Source organism: Besnoitia besnoiti, chromosome I, assembly GCF_002563875.1.
Source record: "Besnoitia besnoiti strain Bb-Ger1 chromosome I, whole genome shotgun sequence".
In the NCBI taxonomy this organism is placed as follows: domain Eukaryota; phylum Apicomplexa; class Conoidasida; order Eucoccidiorida; family Sarcocystidae; genus Besnoitia; species Besnoitia besnoiti.
This window is the reverse complement of record NC_042356.1, coordinates 5,422,126-5,441,921: the sequence shown is the minus strand read 5'-3', so window position 1 is coordinate 5,441,921 and position 19,796 is coordinate 5,422,126. Positions and strand designations below refer to the sequence as shown.

The window sequence follows — 19,796 nt, the reverse complement described above, 5'->3', positions numbered from 1 at the left end:
TCGATAAACAGGTCCAGCGGAGGCGCCACGTCTCTCAACCAGGCGGTCGGCGGTCGGCGGGCGGCGACGACGACTCGATCGCCAGAGACAGCTCCACGCAGATAGCCCAGCGCAGCTCTGCGCCTCCAGCGCACATCCCTCTCTAGCTACCCAGAGGGTGGCTTCAGCTGGAATGCGTCCGTAATTCTCGACTCGTGTCTCTTTCTGGGTGGCTCCCGTGCGCCCACCCCACGACCCGCGGCGGGCGCTAGGCGCCATGACCGGTCCCGGGCCCTTCGCGGCCGCCGCCTGGGGCGGTCGACCGGAGCGGGAACCGGCGCGAGCGCCTTTGCCAGCGACGGCTGCAGACAGCCCGGTGCTGTCGTCTGCGGGTTCCCCTTCATTCTTTCCTCCGTCAGGGCCTCTGCCCTGGCCTCCCGATGGCGCGTGGCGCGCGGAGGCGGGGAGAGCGCTCGCCGACGGACGCGCGGCGGAGGCGTTTCGCAGGGAGAGGCTGCAGGGGGCGGGGGGTGCCGCGCGGAGGCCTGATAGCCTTCGGGGCCAGCGGGGCGCGACCGGGTTGCTGAGGGTCGGCTCTGCAGTCCCAGAATCGCGCGCCGCCGCGCTCGCCTCGCAGCCGTGCCTGCGGTCTGCAGCGCCGTCTCCCGACTCGCCCTGCAACCTCTGGGCTGCGCCTCCCTCTCCGCCGAATCCGCCCGCGGCGGCGGAGTTGCCTTCTCCCTCTCGTGCCGGCGGTCTCCCCCCGCAGCCAAGGAACGGACGGCGCATTCCCTCGCTTGGGGCGGTCGCGGCTCCGCCGCTGCCGCCGCCTGTCTCTTTGTCGCCGACTCTGCAAGCCTCCACGTCTCCCTTGTCTGCTTCGCTGCCCACGACATCGGTGGGCGAGCGGCCCTCCACCGCTTCCCCCAGATTCGGGGCTTCGCGTGCCCCTGAGGTTTTTTCTCCCCTTCTGCCGCCGCAGGCGTCCGCTGTCGTTGCGTCGCCTCCACCCCGCCAGATGTCGCCCCCGGCGCTGGAGGCGTGGACGGACGACGCTCTTCTCGCAGCTGCGGCGGAGGCTGCCCGCGACGAGCACTGTGGAGCCCAACGCGCCCGAGCCGGCGCCGGGGTCCCCGCGGAGGGCCCGGGCGAGGGGACCCCGGGGGATGGGCGACGGGTTGTCTCCTTCCAGGGATTCAGAGACGCAGAGGTCGCGCCCGCGCCCGCGAGGAAGGACCACGAACCGAGTGGGGTGCCTTTCCTCCTGGTGCGCAAGCACTTGGTTCGCCTCCTTGAGCAGAGCGGCAGCAGCCTGCAGTCCGAACGGGGCCTTCAAGCGTACAGACAGCTCCTTCAGCAGGTCGCCGATGCCACGGTCGGCGAGAGCGGCCGTCACATCTTCTTTCCGTCTCTTGCGCGGCCTTTGCGTCCCGCAGGATCGCCTTGCTCGTCGGCCCCAGGCGACCGCGGCGTCGCGGCATGCCAGCCTGCTGCGTCGACTCTCCTCCCTGCTCCCTCGCGCGCGTCGTGGCCTTCGGCGGCTGCGGCGCTGGAGACCCCGACTTCCCACCTGGAAGTCTCTTTTCTTTCTGCGTCGGCTGCGGGCCTGCCGTGCGCGGCGGCGCAGCTCAGCCAGCCTCGTGCTTGTCTTTCGGCTTCAGCGCAACAGAGCCTGGTCGGCGCGCGGATGCCCCGCCCTCTGTCTTCGTCTCCCGTGCCCTCCTCGCCCCCGCAGCTGGAGCCGTTTGTGACGCAGCGGAAGGCGCGGGAGGAGCGGCGGCTGCTCCGCCGCGCCCTCCAGGGCTGGAAGGCGTACGCCGACCGCGTCGATCGCCTGGCGTCTCTCTTCTGGGCCTTTCAAGCGCGGCGTCGCCTGCGTCGTCTCCGGGCCTACCTGACGCTGTGGCGCTGCCGCGCTGCAACGCTCCGCTCGGAGAGAGAAGAGGAAGAAAAGTCTGCAGCTGCCGAGGCGCAGCGTAGCGCAGCACTCTCGCTTCGCGCGCTGCAGGCGTGGCGCGACGGCATCGTCCGGCAGCGCAAAGAGGAAGAAGACGACGCCGAGTCGCAGGCTCGCAGGCAGGCGCTTCACTCGGCCTTCGAGGCCTGGAGAGACGCCTTGAAGCTGCGACGAGACGCGCGAGAGCGAGCCATGCTGGTGCACTTCCTCCGCGCGTGGCGGCGGTCGCACCAGCTGCGGAAGGAACGGTCCGAGGCGCTGGAAGACGCGCGGGAAGCTGCGCAACAAACCGCAACATCTCGGCGCGTCAGAGAGATCTGGGATCGGTGGCGGCACGCAGCGGGCGAGCGCCGCTCCGCGGCGGAGGGCAGCGAGGCGAAAGTGCGGCAGCTCGTCCTGCGTCGGGCGTTTGAAGCCCTACGAACCCAGGCGCGGGCCCAGCGCGAGCACCGCGCAGAGGCTGCCGCGTCGACGGAGGACGCGATGCGCGAGCGGCTGCTGGCACGCGCCTTTCGGGGCTGGCGGAAGGCGACGCTTCTGCAGCGGCCGCCGTTCGCGACGCCCTACGCGCTCCTCTCCTCGCAGGTCGTCTGTCTCTTGCGCCTTGTGGCACTGCTCAAAGCGCGAGACGCTGAAGCGGCTAGCGAGGCGCCCGCCGAGCTCTGGGTCGCGGGAGGTGAAGACGCGCCGCGCAGCGTCGGCGAGGCCTTGGTCGAGCTCGGGGCCGCCCGGCGCAGGTGGGAGCTCGCGCGAGCTGCAGGACGCAGCGGCGAGCCGAGCGAGAGCGAGGCCACGGCAGGATCGAGCCGCCAGAGACTGGAGACCGATTTCAGCATAGTGGACGCCGCGCTCCTCTCGCTTGTGCCTCTCCATGGCGTCGACATGCATCTTCCCAAGCTCAGCGCAGCCGCGCCGCTGATGGCGCGGAGCCTTCGACAGGTGAGGCAACACAGGGCTAGAGAGATACATGAAGAACCTGAGATTGATTGAAGGATAAGTAGATGAGTGATACTGATTTCGTCAGCACGGGTCGAGCGCTCCATTTTTCACTGCACCGCCAGATTCGCTCTAGCTCATTTTGTGTCAGAATGCGCCTCCGCGTGCTCGTCTGAAACAGACGTCGTTCTCCTTCTTTTCCACCCTCTATGACGACCCATGGCAGACACATGCGTGGCTGTGTGAATCCTTCGCTCGGCTCCTTGCGTCTTCTCTGAGTGGACCTCTCTCTCTCCGGTCCTGCGCCGGGTGTGCTCCTGTGGGACGCGGATTCTCGGTCTGTCGCGCATGCACCTATATCAATGCAGAGCCTCCAGATTTCCAGATGAGGCGGTCGACGCCGGGCGCCTCCGCGTCGACACTGCGTTATCTTTCGTTTTTGGCGTTGTCCGGCGCGTTTGTGTCGCAGTATTATTTGCGTCACTGCTTCCTCCAGTGGCGGTCGGTTGTCCAGCGGCGCGAGGCCCTCCGTCGGCGCGTCGTCGGCGCGCGCCTCGCCGGCGCCTTCCACGCGTGGAGAGGCTTCGCCCGCCGCGCCAAAGAGGAAAGCGAGATCCAAGAAAAGCTCAGCCTCTCGCGCGAGAGACGCCTCGTCAGGGAGGCGTGGCAAGCCTGGCGGAAGCGGTGGGCGCGATACGTCCTCTTCCGGTCGCAGTGCCGCAGCCTGCAGGAAATGGTGAGGAGCCCAACAAATCCTCAAACGAGTCTCCAACAATCCCAGCAGAGGCACATCCACAGATACACACAAGTGCAGGCGGGTGCGCGCAGTCTCTTGTGCATGTAAGGAGTCCTCAGCGAACGCTTGTGCGCCTTAGGCGGCGGAAGCTGGAGAGACGGCAGGAGTCCAAAAGGCTTGGCGGGGTGCTGCACGTCTGGAGAGCGTGGACGAAGAACGGCCGCTGCCGCGGTCTCGTGGTGCTGTCTGGTCTGAGGGAGTATTGTTGTTTTTTCACTTCGGCGTTCCGCGGTGACGTGTAAATCGACGCTCCGCAGTCGCGAGCGGTAGAGCCTTGCACTTTCCAGCCAGAAGCTCGGCTTCGCGTCGTCTATTGAGGGTGACCTGAATGGGCCCTGTGGCGTTTGTGCTGTCGCTGGCTCTTTCGCAGCGTCTTCGGCATCTGAAGGCTCTCGTGCTTCGAGGCTGGTGGGCGTTCGCGCAGCATAGGCGCGCAGAGGAGACGCGCATTTCGGCCGCGAGCGAGATACGGGCCGCCGCGCTTCGGCGACGGAACTGGGGTGCCTGGAAAGAAGCGTGGCAGACGAAGCGGAGACTGCGCGCCATGGAGGAGGCCGCTGACTTGCTCAGAGGAAAAGCGCTCCTTGCGAAGGCCATGAGGGGGCTGAAGCGACAGAGAAAGTAGGAACAAAGACCAGGAGTTTGGGCTTTAGGGCGCCCGAGCTGGACTTTGCATCAGGTGCAATGGCGCTGGGGCTCACGCGGAGCAGCCTGGAGCCTCGGTCGCGCGAGTTTGCCGGGGGTCGCCCTGTGCGCTGAATCTACGGTTCGGTGTGTCTTCTCCTCGCCGTCGTCGGCGTCTGTCTCTCCCCCTCTCTTCCTTCGAGGGCCTCTGAAGGCGGGTCAGTCGCGCGTTTCTTGTCTGTCCTGTCTGCAGTTCGGCTCGGATTTTGAGTTCCGCTGCGCGGGCCCTGGAGCGAGAGCGGCAGGGCGTCGCCCTCGCTCTCTGGTGGCGCTGGGCCGCGCGGCGGGCGGCGTTTCAGGAGCTGTGCGACCTGCAGCAGGCGAAGACGCGAGAGCAGCGCTTCCGCGCAGTCTTCCGCAGCTGGCGGAACCTCGCGCTGCGCCGGCGGGTGCAGCAGAAGGCGCTGGCGCGTGTCGCGGCACTGGTGGACGAGGCGCGCGCGCGGCGCATCTTCCGCGAGTGGTGCGCAGGTTGTTTGCGCATGCGCCAAAAAGAAGTGGCGGCAAACAGGCTGCAAGCTGTCGTTGGCACAGCGCTCCTGAGGACTGGCTGGCGGGCGTGGATCCACACGCAAGGCCTCGCGGCGCGCGAAGAAGACGTGAAGCGACGGCGGAAGAGGCGCATGCAACTGGAGGTTCTCAGAGGGTGGGCAGAGGCCTGCAAGGAACAGGCAACGGTACGCCGAAGCCGAAGACGCGCACACATGTCTCCGCACGCCTATATGGTCACATTCACATCGGCAAACGCAGCTTTATGCGTGAAGGAGACTTGAGCTAGTGGGCAAGTGTAGTCTACTGATCGAGGCGTCTTCTCGTTTCTGTCTTTTGGCTCATTCAAGGAGCACTCGGTTGCGGCAGCAGTGCGCGCAGCAGAAGGGAGGAACGCGCAAGCTGGTCCTGCTGGCGATGATTGGTGAACGAGGTTTCTAAGTTGCCGCAAGTCGCTCCTGCCAAACTACACTCCACACACACACGGCGGCGACGGGGAATGCATCCTATGGGCGGAGAGTGCTGACTGGTTCCCTGGCCTCCGCCTTTCAGCCCGCGCATGCGCAGGGGGTGTATGTTTTCTGCGGTCCCCCGTGTCTTCCTGGCATTTTTTTCAGGTACAGCTTCATTTGCGTGGTCAGCTGCTTTGCTCGAAGCTCTCGAGGCTTCTGCACCAGTGGCAGCGCCTCGCGTTTCTCTCTCGTCTGGGCTTCGTGCAACGCTCTCGTTCGCGCGTCCTTCTCCTTCGGCGCACGCAGCACGCGTGGCTGTCGGTCCTTCAGGCGAAAAGACTGGAGCACGAGAAAGAGGCCCGCGCCCTCCACCTTTGCCGCACCTTCCGCCTCCGCGCGGCTCGACACTGTCTCCTCGCCTGGCGAGAGACAGCCGCGGACTCTGTTGCGCGGCGCGGCACGGGGGAGACGCTTCGTCTCCGGCTCCAGCGGCGATCCCTGGCGGAGGTCTGGGAGGCGTGGAAGCAGGTCGCGGTGCGGAGGCGAACGCAGACGCGGGCGTTCCTGCAGGTCGCGCGCATTCGCGAACGGCGCCTGCTTTACCTCGTTTTAGACACGTGGAAAGAGACACTCGTGTTTCAGCGCCAGGAGGAAACTGCAGTCCAGTGGAGGCAGAAGTCGCTTCTGCAGGCAGGGCTAGGCGCGTGGCTGGCTTGGTCCGCACGAAGGCGAGAGAAAAGAGAAGACTTTGAGGCTCTCCTGCGCATCCTTGATCGAGACGAAGGGGCTAGGAGGCGCGCAGAAAAGACAAGAGGAAAAGAGATCCTTGCCGCTTGGTGAGGATTAGCTGGCGAGCCCCACGGGCGGCGTCGACTGCACATGTGCACTAAAGAAATTTACACGCAACCGTGGGCGGGCCGCCGCAGCGCGCCTCTTCTGTGCCTCTGCAGCGCACGGTTCCGTGCTGCCGCCAGCCCCATGGGCTCGTCCGCTGGAGTGATGCGAGCATGCGTCTCCATATGAATATATATCAATGCAAATATATGTATATGTCATTTTTGGCCTTGAAAGAGGAGGCGCTTCCTTCCTTATGGAGTGCCTGCGTGCAATCGCTCTGTGGCTGGATGTTGGCGCCTTCATCCGGCTTCCTGTAGTTGCTCATCCGCGTGTTTCCCCTCCTGCAATCCCTTTCTCTCGCGCTTCTCAGGCTTTCGGAGACGCAGAGGCGCCTGGGGCTCCGCGTCGCTCTGTCGACCCTGGAGTGCCTCGCCAACCGTCTCTCCCTCCGGCTCGCTTTCGCCTCGTGGCGCTTGCGGGCGCGGAGAGAGGCCGCCGTCTCTCAGGCCTCCGCGCAGCTCGCCTCGTGGCGGCGGCGCTGTCTCCTTCGCGTCTCTTGGGCAATCCTCCGCGGTCACCAGGAACGGCTGAAGCAAATGGAGGTAAGGCGTGAAGCAGACAAGCCGACGCCGGCGCAATCTGAGGCCTCAGATGAAGGCTGGGAAATGATGTGAACGAGCTCGCGCAAGCGGTGCCTTCAGCGTGGAGTTCAGTGAGTCAGCGGCTGCGCAATTCTTTATTACTTTATTTTGACTTACGCTCCAATAAAACACAGTTCTGTGCTTACAAGGAGGAGTCACGCAGGTATATTCCTTATGGTGGAGTGCGCGTCAGCGCTCCGCGGAATCTTCAACTTCCACTGTCGAATCTGTGGCGAGACAGTCGTGTGTGTATGTGTAGAATTGCAATCGTTCGTCTATCTGTCTACCTAGCGATTCCCGTTTTGGTATTTTTGCATCGAGGTTCGGCGTCTGCTTGCCTAGCGAATGCGAATCTCTCCAGTAGATCCGCCGGAGTTTTGCGGCAAGCGTTGCTGAGGACCTGTGTGATTCAGATGACAGGTTGCCTCGTTGCGACTGTGGGTTTCGTTTCTTCTCTTGGACTGATATATTTTTCCAGTCTCCGCGCATGAGGTGTAGACGCTCGAGAGCGGGGCGTCTACGCGCTCGTCGGGTTGTGAAGAATTATCCGTTGACGACTTGTTTGCACTTGCGCATGGATGCCGCATCGGCCGTGGCTTGTAGGGGCTTTTTACTTCTGTATGCTGATCGCTGCCGCGCTCCCCTCTTCTGCGTCTGTTTCCTTTGTCTGCAGCTGTCGAGTTACTCGCACCTCTCCATTTTGCGTCATCAGCAGCTGCTTTCGCTCTTCGCTGCCTGGCGGGCGCGGGCGCACGCGCTGCGCAAGCAAGCAGCCGACGAGGCCCGAAGGCGCCAGCAGAGCGTGCAGGCGGTGAGCCACGCGCTGGTAGCTTGCAAGCGGAAGGCCTTCCTCTCCTGGCTCAGTGCGCTGGCGGCTAAGCTGCAACTCAAGCAAAAGACACTCCTCCTCCTGAAGAGGCGCAGAGACCAGTTGGAGCGCAGAGTGCTTCGCGGCTGGTGCCGAGTCGTGAGGCAAAAGGCGGAGCTGCGGGAGAGTCTAGGTGAGTTCGACTCTCGGAGTTTTGGGTTGCCTGGGACCCGGCTACCGAGATCAGCAGGCGCTGAAGCGGAGAGGCGCGTCACGTGTGAAGCGGGACTACGGGCGAGGGGTTCATCGAGAAGAGGAGGACGGGCGGCGTGAACGATGCGGCAGAGCGAGGCCCTGTGTGAAGCGCCCATCGAGGAACACGAAGCGAGCCCGGTGGAGATGTCAGGATGCAAGAAGCTGCCTGTCCGCCTCCCTGCGTGCGCTCAGAACCGCGCCGCCTCTGCTGCGACAGCGCAGATGCAGGACTGGCGCTCAAGGCGTCTGCGTTGCTAGGCAGCGAGCGAGGGTTGCTGGTCTTCTCTCGTCGCCTTCTGGCCTTCGTTGTTCTGCCTTCTTGTCTGTTTTTCTCGCCGCGTTCATCGTCGCCCGTGCGTCTCCTCTCTGTGTCTGCAGCGGTCTTCTCAGAGTCGCACCGCCTCAAGAGCCTGCGTCGCACTTTCTCCGCGCTTTTCGTGGTTGTGTCGCGGCAGCGGATGATTCGCGCGCGTCTCCTTTTCTCCCTGGGGCTCCTCGCGCCGTCGGCGGACTTTGCGGTAGCCTCGGGCTCCTCCTCGTCCCTCCACCAGCCCCTGGCGCGGTCGCCGCTACTGTCGCTGTCTCCGCTGGCGGAGGGCGAGGAGGCGTCGCTGCAGCGCCTTTGGGGCCGCGCCTTGCCGGCGCCTGGCCTTCGCGAGGAGGTGTCTCCGTCGGCTTCACCAGCCAGCGCGGGGGGGGGAGGTGCGCGACAGGCGCAGGAGGCGAACCTCTTTGCGTCGCTGCCGCTAGTGCCGCGGCTCATTGTGTGGGCGGCGCAGCCTCACATGCTGCATCTGCTTCTTCTGCAGCCTGGTATAGCGGCAAGCCTGGTGCACCAGGCGCCGAATCGAGGCGCCGGCGAAGGCCTCACGCCGTGCGCTCCGCTTCTGCCGTCTCGAGAGGGCGTGAGAGGCGGGGGCGGTCGCGGCCTCGCGCACGCGCGCCTGTCGCGTGGCGTCTCTGAAGCCCGACGAAAGAGACTGCAGACTCGCCTGGGCGGCCGCAGCCGCTCCTCTTCGCCTCTCTGGTGGGGCGAGCCAGGCGACGCCGACGGTCGCGCCGCGTGGGAGGAGGATGCGGCGAGGGGCGGCGAGCTCTTTCTCGACTTGGCGGCCTCCGGCTCGGGACTGGGAGAGCGCGCGCGCCGCGGCTCGAGCCGAGGGACGGTCACGCCCTCCACGTGCACACCCCACACGGCTCTCACTGTCTCTTCAGTCTCGCCGGCAGTGCCCCTTGGCTTCTTCGGGGGGCTGAGCGAGCTGCGGGCCCCTGCTGCGCCGCAGGGCAGTGAGGAGACCCCCTCGTCGCTGCCGACGGAGTCCTCGCGGCTCCGCGCGCGGAGTGCCTCGGTTCACATCGAGGCGCAAGCAGACCTCGCCTCGCTGAGCAGGCGACGCTCGATATCCTGCGCGCCGCCGGCACTCGCTGGGGCGGGCGACGGCGACGAAGACCTGCTGCTTGCCGACAAGAGGAGCAGCAAATGCTTCGAGAGGCTTCTCCGCTGCTACGCGCGCGCTGGCCGCAGACTGCGCCAGGGTGGCGCGGGTGCCAGGAGTGAAGCGACTGCCGCCGTCAGTACCGCGTACGCGCGGCCGCAGAGCGATCTGCAGGCGCTCCTTCTTGCGCAAGTGAGCCACGCGTTCGCCGCGAAGAGCGCCGCGTCGCCGTTCCTGCCGCCGTTTGCCGCAGACGCCCTCACGCCGACGGAGGCGCGTCTGTCTCTCGCCTCCAGTGAAGACCTCGACACGTCGCGCGAGAGCGAACGGAGTGAACAGAGCTCACTCGCTCTGTCGGCTGCCCTCAGCGGTCGTGGCGCTGACCAGCTGCCTCCGGCGCAGGCGAAGAACTGGAGAGAAGAAATTCCTCTTGACCTCCTCGCCTCCGCGTGGGCGTCGGCGCGTCTTCTCCACGCGTTCCTGCGCGCCTGGAGTCTCCGCGCCCGCAGCCGCAAGACCCGCCGGCGCTGCGAGGCCGCAGCTGTCTCCGCCTTCGGAGCCCATCGGAGCGTGCGCCTTGTGCGTTTCACCTGGCGCCTCTGGTGGGCTGTGAAGGCAGGGAGGGAGGAGAGCGCGCGGCGGAAAAAGGAGGTCATCGCGTGGGGGCTGCAGAGCAGAGTTTTCGCGGCGTGGCGCGCCTGCGCCGCGGTCGACTCTGGCGCGGTGGCGCGTGCGGAGGCCTTTTGCGCGGCGAGGCTGAACCGGCTGGCGCGCGAGAGAGTCGCGGCGTGGCGGGAGATCGCAGGCGCCCGGCGCGCGGAGAGACAGAAAGTGGAGGCGTGGAGAGCATCGAAGGATGGGGAACTCAAGGCGGAACTCTTTCGCCTGTGGACGCACCTGGCTGCTGTCAACCGGGCCGGGGCTCAGCTGTACGTTCAGCGGAAACGCGCGACAACTGTCGAGATTTTCACCTCGTGGATGCGGGAAACTGCCAAGAGACAAACCGCCAAGAAACTCGCGACCGTTGTGGCCCGCCCTGGCCTCTTTGCGGGCTTCTCGCTCCTGCGCATTTGGAGCCTCACGCGGTCGAACGGCCTCCGCCGCGCAGCCGCGTGCCTCGACGCGTGGCGGCAGTACACGGAGAGACGCAGGCGGCTCGCGGGCGCGATGGTGTATTTCCAGACGCTGGGAAAGGTAACTCACGCTCTCTCGTCGCGCACCCCCAAGGCACGACTTGTCGTTGCATCGCCGCGCGTCCCCTTGCGCGGTCGTCGGCGTGCTTCTTGGCTGATTCGCCGTCTTTTTCACGTGTCTTCGCGTGTGCGTTCGCGTTTGACAGATCGAGCGCCTCCTCTTTGTCTGTCCCCCGGGGCGCCCACAGGCTTTGTCGGGAGAGGGCGCCAAGCTTTGGCTGGTCTGCTGTCTCCTCTTTTCAGGTGTCGCTGCTTCAGCACCACTTTTCTGCGTGGCTCGACGTGCAGCGCCGGCGACGGCGTCTGCTAGTCCTTCAGCGCACAGCGGAGATCGCGTCGTTACTGCTGCCGCTGCATCGCGTGTTTGCGCGCTGGCGGGCCCTGGCCGTTGACCGCCTGGCGACGCGCAGCCAGCTGCTTCACCAGTTTCTGGCTCACCGGCAGACGCCGTTCCTGGCGCTCTCTGCACAGGCCAGCGGCCCGGGGGGCGAATCAGCGGATGCACGCGGCCGCGACAGCTGCTACGCCTACTGGGCCAGGTGGAGAGTCGAGGAGGCGTGGGCTGTCTGGAAGCGACGATTCCGCTTGAGGACGCTGCTGAGGCGACAGGCGACCCGCTGCGCCCGGGCGTGCCTTGACACTCTGAAACAGGTGCGGTTTCCTCCGTTCCACATTCGTGGATCTACGCGGATGGAAGGCCGTTCAAATGTATCCATATCTGTATACATATATATACATTGTAAGTGCATGTGTATCGAGCTGTGGACTTTCCACTCAGGTGCGAAGAGGATCCTGCTGGCATGCGTCTTCCCCCCCACGCGGATGCATAGACTCGGGGTCTTTCCCCCGTCTTCCTCCCTACCATGACTGGATCCGCGCAGTTCTTGTCGCTGTTGCCGCCTTGTGCTGTACCGCGTGTATCTGGGGGGATGTGTTTGCGATTGGACGCCGCTTAACGCGCTTCACACGTTTGCCGAGCGAGTTCGCCGTCGCCTCTTGAGCCTCGCGCGGCTCTCCCCGCCGAGTGTCCGCATTCCTTCTCTGTGCTCACGTCGGTTTTTGCCTTCAGGCCGTGCAGCGCCGCCGCGCCGTGGAGGCCTTCGTGCGGAGACGCCGCGCGCTGCTCGTCCAGCGAGCGCTTGTCGCCTGGCAGGTGTACGTACAGCGCCGCCTGCTCAAGGAGCAAAGGACTGCGCACGCGGTTGAGCGGTGAGGAACGAAAAACAAAACAAAAGGAGGAAAGGAAGCGAGAGACGGCCAAAGGCCGACGGGGACGAGGCAGCCAGCGCTCCTTCTTCGGCGTCGCGCCCATATATATATATATATATATATATATATATATAGTATATGCATGTGTGTATATATAGAGTACACGTGTGTGTGTCCATACAGAGCGATATTTGCAAATCGGAAGGTGCTGTTCCCTTTTTGTCGGTTCTTTCGGCTAGCTTTTCATCCGGCAGGAGCGGGCACGGTCAGGCAAGTACCGCACATGATTTCGTCGTCGTTGTCGCTGAGGTACTTAGTTTTTTGTCGTTTTTCTTCAGGTACCAAGGCCACGTGCTCCAGCAGAGCTTCGGGCAGTGGCGGTGGCTCCTGCAGCGCCTCCAGTGGGAGCGCGCCGTCGTGGAGGTCTCTCAGGCGAAAGCCAATCGACGCATCTGCTCCAAGGTTCTCGAGGTGCGCAGCTCTCCACGCTGGCGCCGTTCCTCACCGGGTGGGAGGGAGACAGTGCACGCGAGGCGCAACTGGCTCGGACACGCGTTCTCTGCCGCATGCGTCTCATTACGTAAATTGCGAGAAGTCATACTCATGTTTGTTCTGTTTTCTACTCTTGAGGCGGAAGAGAGAAGTTTGACTAGTGTTCGTTTTGCCGGCGTGGAGCCGCAGGTTTGAGTCGGCGGTGGGGCGTCTGACTCAAGACTCGAATAGTATCACTCGGACACACGAGACGCGTGTTAAAATCGCATGCATTCGCACTGAAGCGTGGCGTTCATTCGCCCGCTGCGCCTCCTCTCGCACGCGTCACGCGGTCAGATTCTCAGTCTGCTTGTGCGTTCCTTTTCCTCATGTGGACTGCGCGCGAGCTTACTTTTTCTCTCTTCCTTTCTTGTGTTTCCTAGGGTCTGCGCGCGCACGCAGCGTCTCGGCTCGAGGAACGGCGCCGCGTGGCGACTCTCCAAAGAGGCGTTTCTGCACGTCTTCTCTTCCAGCTTCTGCGCGCCTGGCGCGCGCTGGGCGCCGCCCGCCAGCACGCCGCACAAGCCCTGGTGAAATCGTGTTTCGCGCGCTGGCGAACCGCCTTCAAGACGCAACAGGGGCTCGACGGACTCGCGGCGGCGCAGCGAAGCGTCGAGCGACGGCAGCTCGCGCGCGCCCTCGAGGCCCTGCGAGGCGAGAGCTTGCGCTTCGCGGCGATGCAAACGCTCGGCGAGCAGATGCCGTGGCTGAGAGACGCGCTCGAGGAGAAGATCGGGTGAGGAAGGACACAACTGTCGCAGGGCCCGGAGCCGTGGGTGGTGTCGCTGAGCAACTGAAGAGAAATGGGCGAGGACGCAGAACGCACACGAGGAAGGCAACTTTGTAGAACGTGCGGGCTTCCAGGCCCTTCTTGGGCTTTGCAGGTCGGCACTCTCTGAATTCACGCACGCGACTTTCCGAGATCACTGCGGCGACACACAGCAACCCCGCATCGTGGTCGTGGCTGTCTCCTACGGGGGAGGGGGGGGGTGTTCTGGGGCCGCCGTCGCTTCACTGCGTGTCTTTTTCGTGTTTGGACTCTTTTCAGGGCAGCTCGTGCGTCGCTGTCGTTTGCGCTCGTCTCGCTGCGCACCTTCGCCGCCCACCGCGTTTCGCGTCGGCGCCAGGCGCGACTGCTTGCGACTGCGTTGGGCTCCTGGACGCAGCGGCAGGAGACAGAGGGTCCGAAGCGCCTCTTGCGGCCGTGCCTCCTGCACTGGCGCGGGGCGCTGCAGTATCGGCTACATCTTGAGGCGGCCGAAGACGCGCTGAAGCGTCATGTAGCGTTCAGACGAATGCGGCAAGCCTGGTTGAAGTGGTGGCGTCTGCAGCGCGAAGAAGAGAGGGAACGAGAATTGCTGAAACTCGCCGACGAAACTCGCAAAGCCTGGGCACTCGAAAGAGGCCTCCTCCTCCTCCACGAGCACCGACTCCAAAGCGAGTGGATGGCCTGGTGTACCTACAGGGCGGAAGAGTTTGTGATGGAAGGCAGGAAAACTCAGGTAAGGGGCGAGAAAACCAAGGCGATAACTGCCCCCTCACTTGTGGATGGAGGCGAGTGAAGAACTCTGCTTTCAGCTCCATCGTGTAGACTCTCCTCAAGCGTCCCTAGGCAAGCAGGGGCATACATATACATACATATATACATATATTTTTACATATTTGTATACTTGAATATCATGTCGCCTCTTTCGGTCGCCATGCCTGGTGATTCCTCGAATTCATCACATGATGACTGCTGCCACTGTTTTCTCCGACTACCGTAGCTCCTGGCTTTCGCTCGGGCGCATTAAGCCCCTAAATCTTCACTCGACGTTGGGGGCCCGTCGCGCGTCATTTCTTCTTGCGTTCGCTTCCGTTTCCGTCTTTCTCTTGTCTCTGGAAGTCGATTCGTGCGCCGGTAATTTTCGTCCGCTGCGGGCAGCCGCGCAGCTTGTACGGTTGGTCTCGCTCAGTTTCTGTTAGCCCTCGCAGGAAGTCTCTGCGACTTAATCTGCGAAAGCAAACTTCCTGCTTTCGCTTGCGCGTCCTTGCCGCTCCTCAGGCTCTCGTCTGTTTCAGAGCCTGGCACGCTTGGATGGCGACGTGCCGAGACCGCCGTCGCCGCGGACTGCGTCTGCAAGAACTCTCGCGCCTGTGGAGTTTGTCCGCCGCGTTCGGGGCTGTGCGGGACGTACATGAAAAGCGGAGCAGACTGCGACAAGCTGGGGAGTTCCTCGTGGGGAAAACCGAGAGAAATGAACTGCGCACGGCCTGGCGGGCGTGGCGCGAGGTGTACGTACACCTCGTGGCGCTCAAACCGCGTCTCGAAGCTCTTCTCGCTCGCCAGGCATTTCAACGTGTCTGTAAGCGATTCTGCAGCCGCTCCTCACGCAGAAACGGATCTAGCTTGGGCGGGAAGTCGTCTGTGGTTCCGGTGTCTCTTCTGCGCCCCCAGCAGGCGTGTTTCACTGTCCTCCTTTCTCTGCGCGCTTCGGCTGCACTCCTGTTTCCTGTTTTCTGCCGACGCTCTTTCTTGCAGGCCTGGCATGGTCGGGGTGGCGTACGTGGCAGCAGCGGCGCGCGCAACTTCGCGAGCGTCTGGCGCCCCTGGCGGAGAACGCGCACGCGCTCGCTGAGTTTCGGCTTATACTCGGGTGCTTTCGCCGTTGGCGCGAGGCTCTCGAGCAGAAACGGAACCTGTGGCGGCAAAAGGAAAGCCTCCTGCAGAGGCACGTGGTGCGTCGCCTCCTCAAGGAGAGCTTCGGCGCCTGGGCGATCTGCACGCGAGAGATTCAATTCGTTCGAAGGTGAGAGGCGTGGAATGCAGAGAGGAGAAGCAGGAAAACACACCCCCTCGCGCATGCGGGAGGTGGAAGTTTTCTTCTGCCTTTTTCGCGGCATTCGTCGTGGCACCCGCGGCAGGTGTCTCCGTGTATGCAACCCTCTGCACGCCTATATAGATATATCCATATTTTTATGTTTTTTATGTTGGGGCAGCGGCGGTCTTCGCGAAGAAAAAAGCGCTGAACGAAGGGGAACGCGAGGAACGAGCCCGCACCCTCGCAGCGTCGTAAAAGGCGGCAGACACACGTTTGTAGTCAGGATGGGTATCATCGTTGTTCAGTTCTCGGTCTTTGTTGTTGTTGTGCGCGATTCACGTGTTCTTCTCAGCACGAAGGCCGCAGCAGCGACTGCGGCGTCTCAGGCCCTCTCGGCCGCGCCTCGCCCGTGCGACCGTGTTCGCTTCTCCCCCTCGAACTACGGCCTGGCGCCGATCCCTGAGGAAAGCGAGAGGACAAAATTTTCTTCGCGGCTGTCTCTTTCGTCCTCCGACGCCTCAAACCAGAGCGCGCGTGTTCGGCTGCGCGCGGCAGACGCCGACTCCATCAGCCCTGAAGCGAGCGAGTGTGGCGGCAGCGGAGACGAGAACGGGGTCGGGGCGCGGGGCGAGAGAGCGGGGAGCCGAAGGAGGTGGAGGTCGGCGTCGTCTCCGCGCCCGTCCTCGGACTCTGAGGCGGCGCCGCGAAAAGCGAAACTCAGGATCTCGTGGTCGTCTCACTCAGACTCAGACCGCGGCGCGCCGGCGCGTGAGGAGGACGCGGAGGAGGCAGGAAGTCGGCGAGGCGAGGAATCTTCGCACGTCTTGGTTGGGGGCCGCGCGAGACGCGCGCGCAATGAGGCGAGCGTTCGCGACCGCAGGAGAGAGGGAGAGGGCGAGGCGCGCCTGCGAAGCAAGAGTGGCAACTTCATCGCGTATCGCGGCTCGCCAGAAACCGCGCCTTTCGCCCAGGCTAGAGAAGAAGAAGAGAACGAGGGGCGGCGCGTCCACCGCGGAAGCGACAGACTGGAGAGAAGCAGAGGAGACGCGCAAGAAAGAGAAGGCGCTGTGCTTGCGAGAGGGGCACTGGTGAGCGGCAGACACCGCAGCCCCGATGCTGTGTCTTTCTCTCTTGCGTCTTCTTCATCTTCTCTCGCCTCGTCTGCCTCCTCTGCGTCGCCGCTGTCTCCTTCCTCACAGCGCCAGTCGGCTGGGGGCCGCCAGTTGCGTCGGTCTCAGAGTGGCGTATCTGGCGCGGCCTCTGCAGGCGAGCGCCTCGCCGTCGCCTCGCCGCCCTCTTTTTCGACGTCCGCGCGGTTGATTCGGCCGGAGCCTCCCCCCGGAAAGCAGCTGCTGCTTCGCGACCTGCTGACCGACTCCTCGGTTTCCTCCGCCTCGTCCTCCGCCGCTTCTTCGCTGGCGTCTAGGCCAGAGCTCGACGAGGTGGCGAGCTCCGTTCAGCGGCGCAAGGCTGTCGCGGATCCCGACTCTGCAGCTGCAGCTGCTTCTTCTCTGTCCGCGGTCGCGACTTCGCTGTTGGAGGCGTTCGCCAGCTCACCCGCGTTGCCGCAGTCTTCCTTCGCCGGCGTCGCGCGGGCGCTGCTGCAGCGTGCGCTGACTGACGGTCACGCCATGGCTCGCGCCTCTGCTCGATCTCCGCTCTCGCTTTCTTCTTCAGCAGAAACCGGCAGCGCGCGCAGCTCGAGTGTGGTCAGCTCAGGCACAGCCTCGCGGTCGCCGAGTGCGGCCTCCAGCCGGCGATGGAGCGTCGGAGGCGAGGCGGAGGCAGACGCGAAAAAAGGGCGGCGCCCGCTGCACGGGCGGAAACGCAGCGAGACAGAAGACGAGGGAACCGAAACAACAGAGGAGGAGGAGGAAGAAAATGAAGGAGACTCCGGAGAGGAGGAAATGGGAGGCAGGCGCCCCGGGGTGGACATCGAGCAGCTGCATGCGAGAGGTCTTCCTCGCCCTGTCATAGCTGCGATCCCACAGGCCCCCGCGTCGGCATTCGCGATTCCGTCTTCGCTGCCGGGCTCGCTCCTCACTGCCTCGCGGGGCAACGCCGCTTCCGCCCGCAGCCCACTCCGCAGTGAAAGACATCAAGAACTCGAAACCGAAGTGGAAGAAGAAGAAAACGAGGCAGACAGCGACGGAGTGAGGGAGAGGCGCGAGGAGGGGCGAGTCGCGGCGGGGTGGAGCGGACGCGCTAACGTCCAGCCAAGAGCCGCGAGACAAAACAAAGGAGACGCCAGGGGAGCGGAGCCGGAGGAAGAAGAGAAAGAAGAAGCAGAAGACGAAGAAGCAGAAGGAGAGCAAGACAGGACAGGCGTTCCACCAGGCAGTCGGTCTCCTCTCGCAAGCGACAGCGATGGGGTGCCGACGCGCGACCACCGCGCAGGCGCAGCGGAAGCACGGCTGCGCAAGAACGAGGCGACCCATCCCTTCTTCTTTTCTCTCTTGTCTCCGTCGCCGTCTCTCGTTGAAGAGGCGGCGCAGGCCTCTTCCTCGCCCTCCTCGGCGTCCGTGTCGTCGTCTATCCAGCGAACTGAGCAGCTTGCACCGGTGTGGGCGGGTGTCCAGACGCCGGGCTCCCGCGCGACTGGGCGTGCAGAAACGTTGCAGAGGTGCGCTGGAGGCCTGCGCGAAGAATCTGAAGATTCCAGAGGCAGGGGAAGCCCCAGGCGCGCTCGCGGAGAGACGGACGGAGAGGCAGACAGTTCCGCGAGGGTTGAAGACGCGGAGGCGGAGGAAGACCGCGGCAGGGGAGGTGGAGGACGCCAAGCCGCGGTCGCCCTCGTCGGGGGGCTCGGAGGCCACCCTGCACTTCCTGTCTCTTCAGCGCTCTCTTCAACTCTTCAGCTCTACGAGCTTGCGCCTCTCCCTCCCGAGGGAGGCACGCCGCTGGACGCTTCTGCGCGGGAGGTGCTGCATCGCGCAGTTCTGGGCTCCGGGGATGAGGAAGACGATGAAGAAGAAGAAGGGCGGCTTGACGTGGGGGAGAGGAACCAGCGAGAGGCGAGCAAGACTGAGAGCCGAGAGGAGGGAGGTCGACGCGCACCGTCGCCGCAACACCGAGGGGTCGCTTCTCTTCACGGTCTGCCCGGCCTCGCAGCGTCTCTCGTGGCATTTTCGCAGTCTGAAGGAAACGCCTACAACTCTGCGTCTCCTCGCGGGTCCCCGCATTCGCGGCCTGAGACGACGCGCGCGCCTTCGTCGCCTGGGCGGGCTCGGGGGGTCGCGAGCCCCGCGGCGGCGGGCCCTGGGGAGATCCGCGCAGAGGCGGAGGACACAGGAGACAGCGAGGCGGAACTCCGCGAGCTGCTCACCCGCCTCGAGCGGTTGGAGGCCCTTCAGAGGCTGCAGCTGCTGGAGGACGAGGGGGAGGAGGCGAGGCCTCTGCTGACTGGAGTGGCCTCCGGGCTCTCGTCGTCGCTCCACGCTGCGTCCTCCGCGGAAGCGTCAAGCCCCGCGGCTGTGGAGGCGCCGCTAAGCGCGCGAGTCTCCTCGGGACAGCTCGCCTCTCCTTTGGCGGCGTCGCGCGGCCGTGAGGGGTCCCCCCTGTCTCCCTCCGCAGGGCAGGTCTCTCCAGGGAGCGGCGCGAATCACAAGTCGAGGCCACCGGGTCGAATCCGCGCGTCCGTCTCTCTCTCCGCTTCCTCCGTCGGCGATTATGGCGGCGCGCGGACGCGGCGCCGCGACGCAGAAGAAGGCAGCGAAGCAGGCCGAGAGGGAGACGACGCAGACGCACGTGAAGGCGAGGAGGAGGAGAACGGAGACAGCAGGGACGCAGACAGGCGACGGGGGGGTCCGGCGGGAGAGCGACAAGCGCTGTTGAGACGAGCAGCGGAGCCAGAAGAAGATGAAGAAGAGGAGGAAGAGATGGATGGAGAACGAGGGGTGTTTCAGGAGGAGGAGAAGGTAGTAGAGCGTCGGCAAAGAGTGGTGGAGGAGGAGGAAGAAGAAGAGTGGCTTGCGCAGGTCGTCGCTTCGTCCAGGAGACGCCTGGCAGGAGACAGCCGCCTTATGGGGAGAGCAAACCAGTCGCGGTGCGATGCCGGGCGAGGCTGCGAGCGAGAAAACGAGGGCGAACCACACAGAGACAGGCACGACATCGCATCGATTGCGGGCAGCGAAGAGCTGCTCGAGGAGGCGTGGAAGGAAGCCGGAGAGGAGACGCGGAATGTCCTTCTTGAGATTCACCGCGAAATGAAGGGCGTGTCGCTTCTCAATGGCGAGCTTTCGAACGGGCCCTGATGCCCTCAGCAGCAGCGGCTCCATCCACGCAGAGACAGACAAAGCCGCGTCTCCGTACGTGATGAAGCCGAGTGCAGGACGAACAGACTCCGAATTAAAGGAAGGGTCGTGGGCACCGAGCTGTTTTCTGTATTCTTCCACGCGCAAGGAAGTGGCGCCCGTTTTTAGGAGCGGTCGGAGGAGGGCGAAGACTTTCAAGTCAACTGCGCTGCTGGCGAACGTCTGGGCGCGTCCAGCGCGCGGAGCCTCGGGGCTTAACTGCATGCGGCGCCCAGTCTTTCGCGAAGCTTCGTCTGCTGGGAGAGCTAAAACTTCTGGGCGGGCGAGGGCAGTAGTCGATCCCAGTGTCACGTTGCAAACGCCCACCTTCACAATGACATGCAATTTCAACGTTCCTGGTGTTTGTGCCTGGCTCATCGCTGCTGGTGCTTTTTTGCGTGCGTATTACCGAGTGCGCAGCCGTGTGTGGCGGGTGCATATCTTGACTGTTACCCTTTGTTTGCTCGTTGCAACACTTTTGAATCGAAACCGCCGCAGAG

General features: G+C 64.2%; 1 protein-coding gene across 1 annotated transcript; it reads left to right on the top strand.

The window, feature by feature from the left end:
• Positions 1 to 256: 256 nt before the first annotated feature.
• Positions 257 to 19,257, top strand: BESB_007760 (uncharacterized protein; the record flags this gene model as incomplete). The annotated part of the gene is made up of 16 exons (XM_029359530.1): positions 257 to 2,875; positions 3,342 to 3,608; positions 4,039 to 4,289; positions 4,546 to 5,029; positions 5,459 to 6,129; positions 6,501 to 6,732; positions 7,445 to 7,772; positions 8,213 to 10,464; positions 10,707 to 11,114; positions 11,533 to 11,672; positions 12,011 to 12,143; positions 12,587 to 12,939; positions 13,252 to 13,705; positions 14,248 to 14,548; positions 14,725 to 14,992; positions 15,357 to 19,257. The coding sequence occupies 16 exons, from the start codon at positions 257 to 259 to the stop codon at positions 19,255 to 19,257; spliced, it is 13,062 nt and encodes a 4,353-aa protein (XP_029222443.1).
• Positions 19,258 to 19,796: the final 539 nt, after the last annotated feature.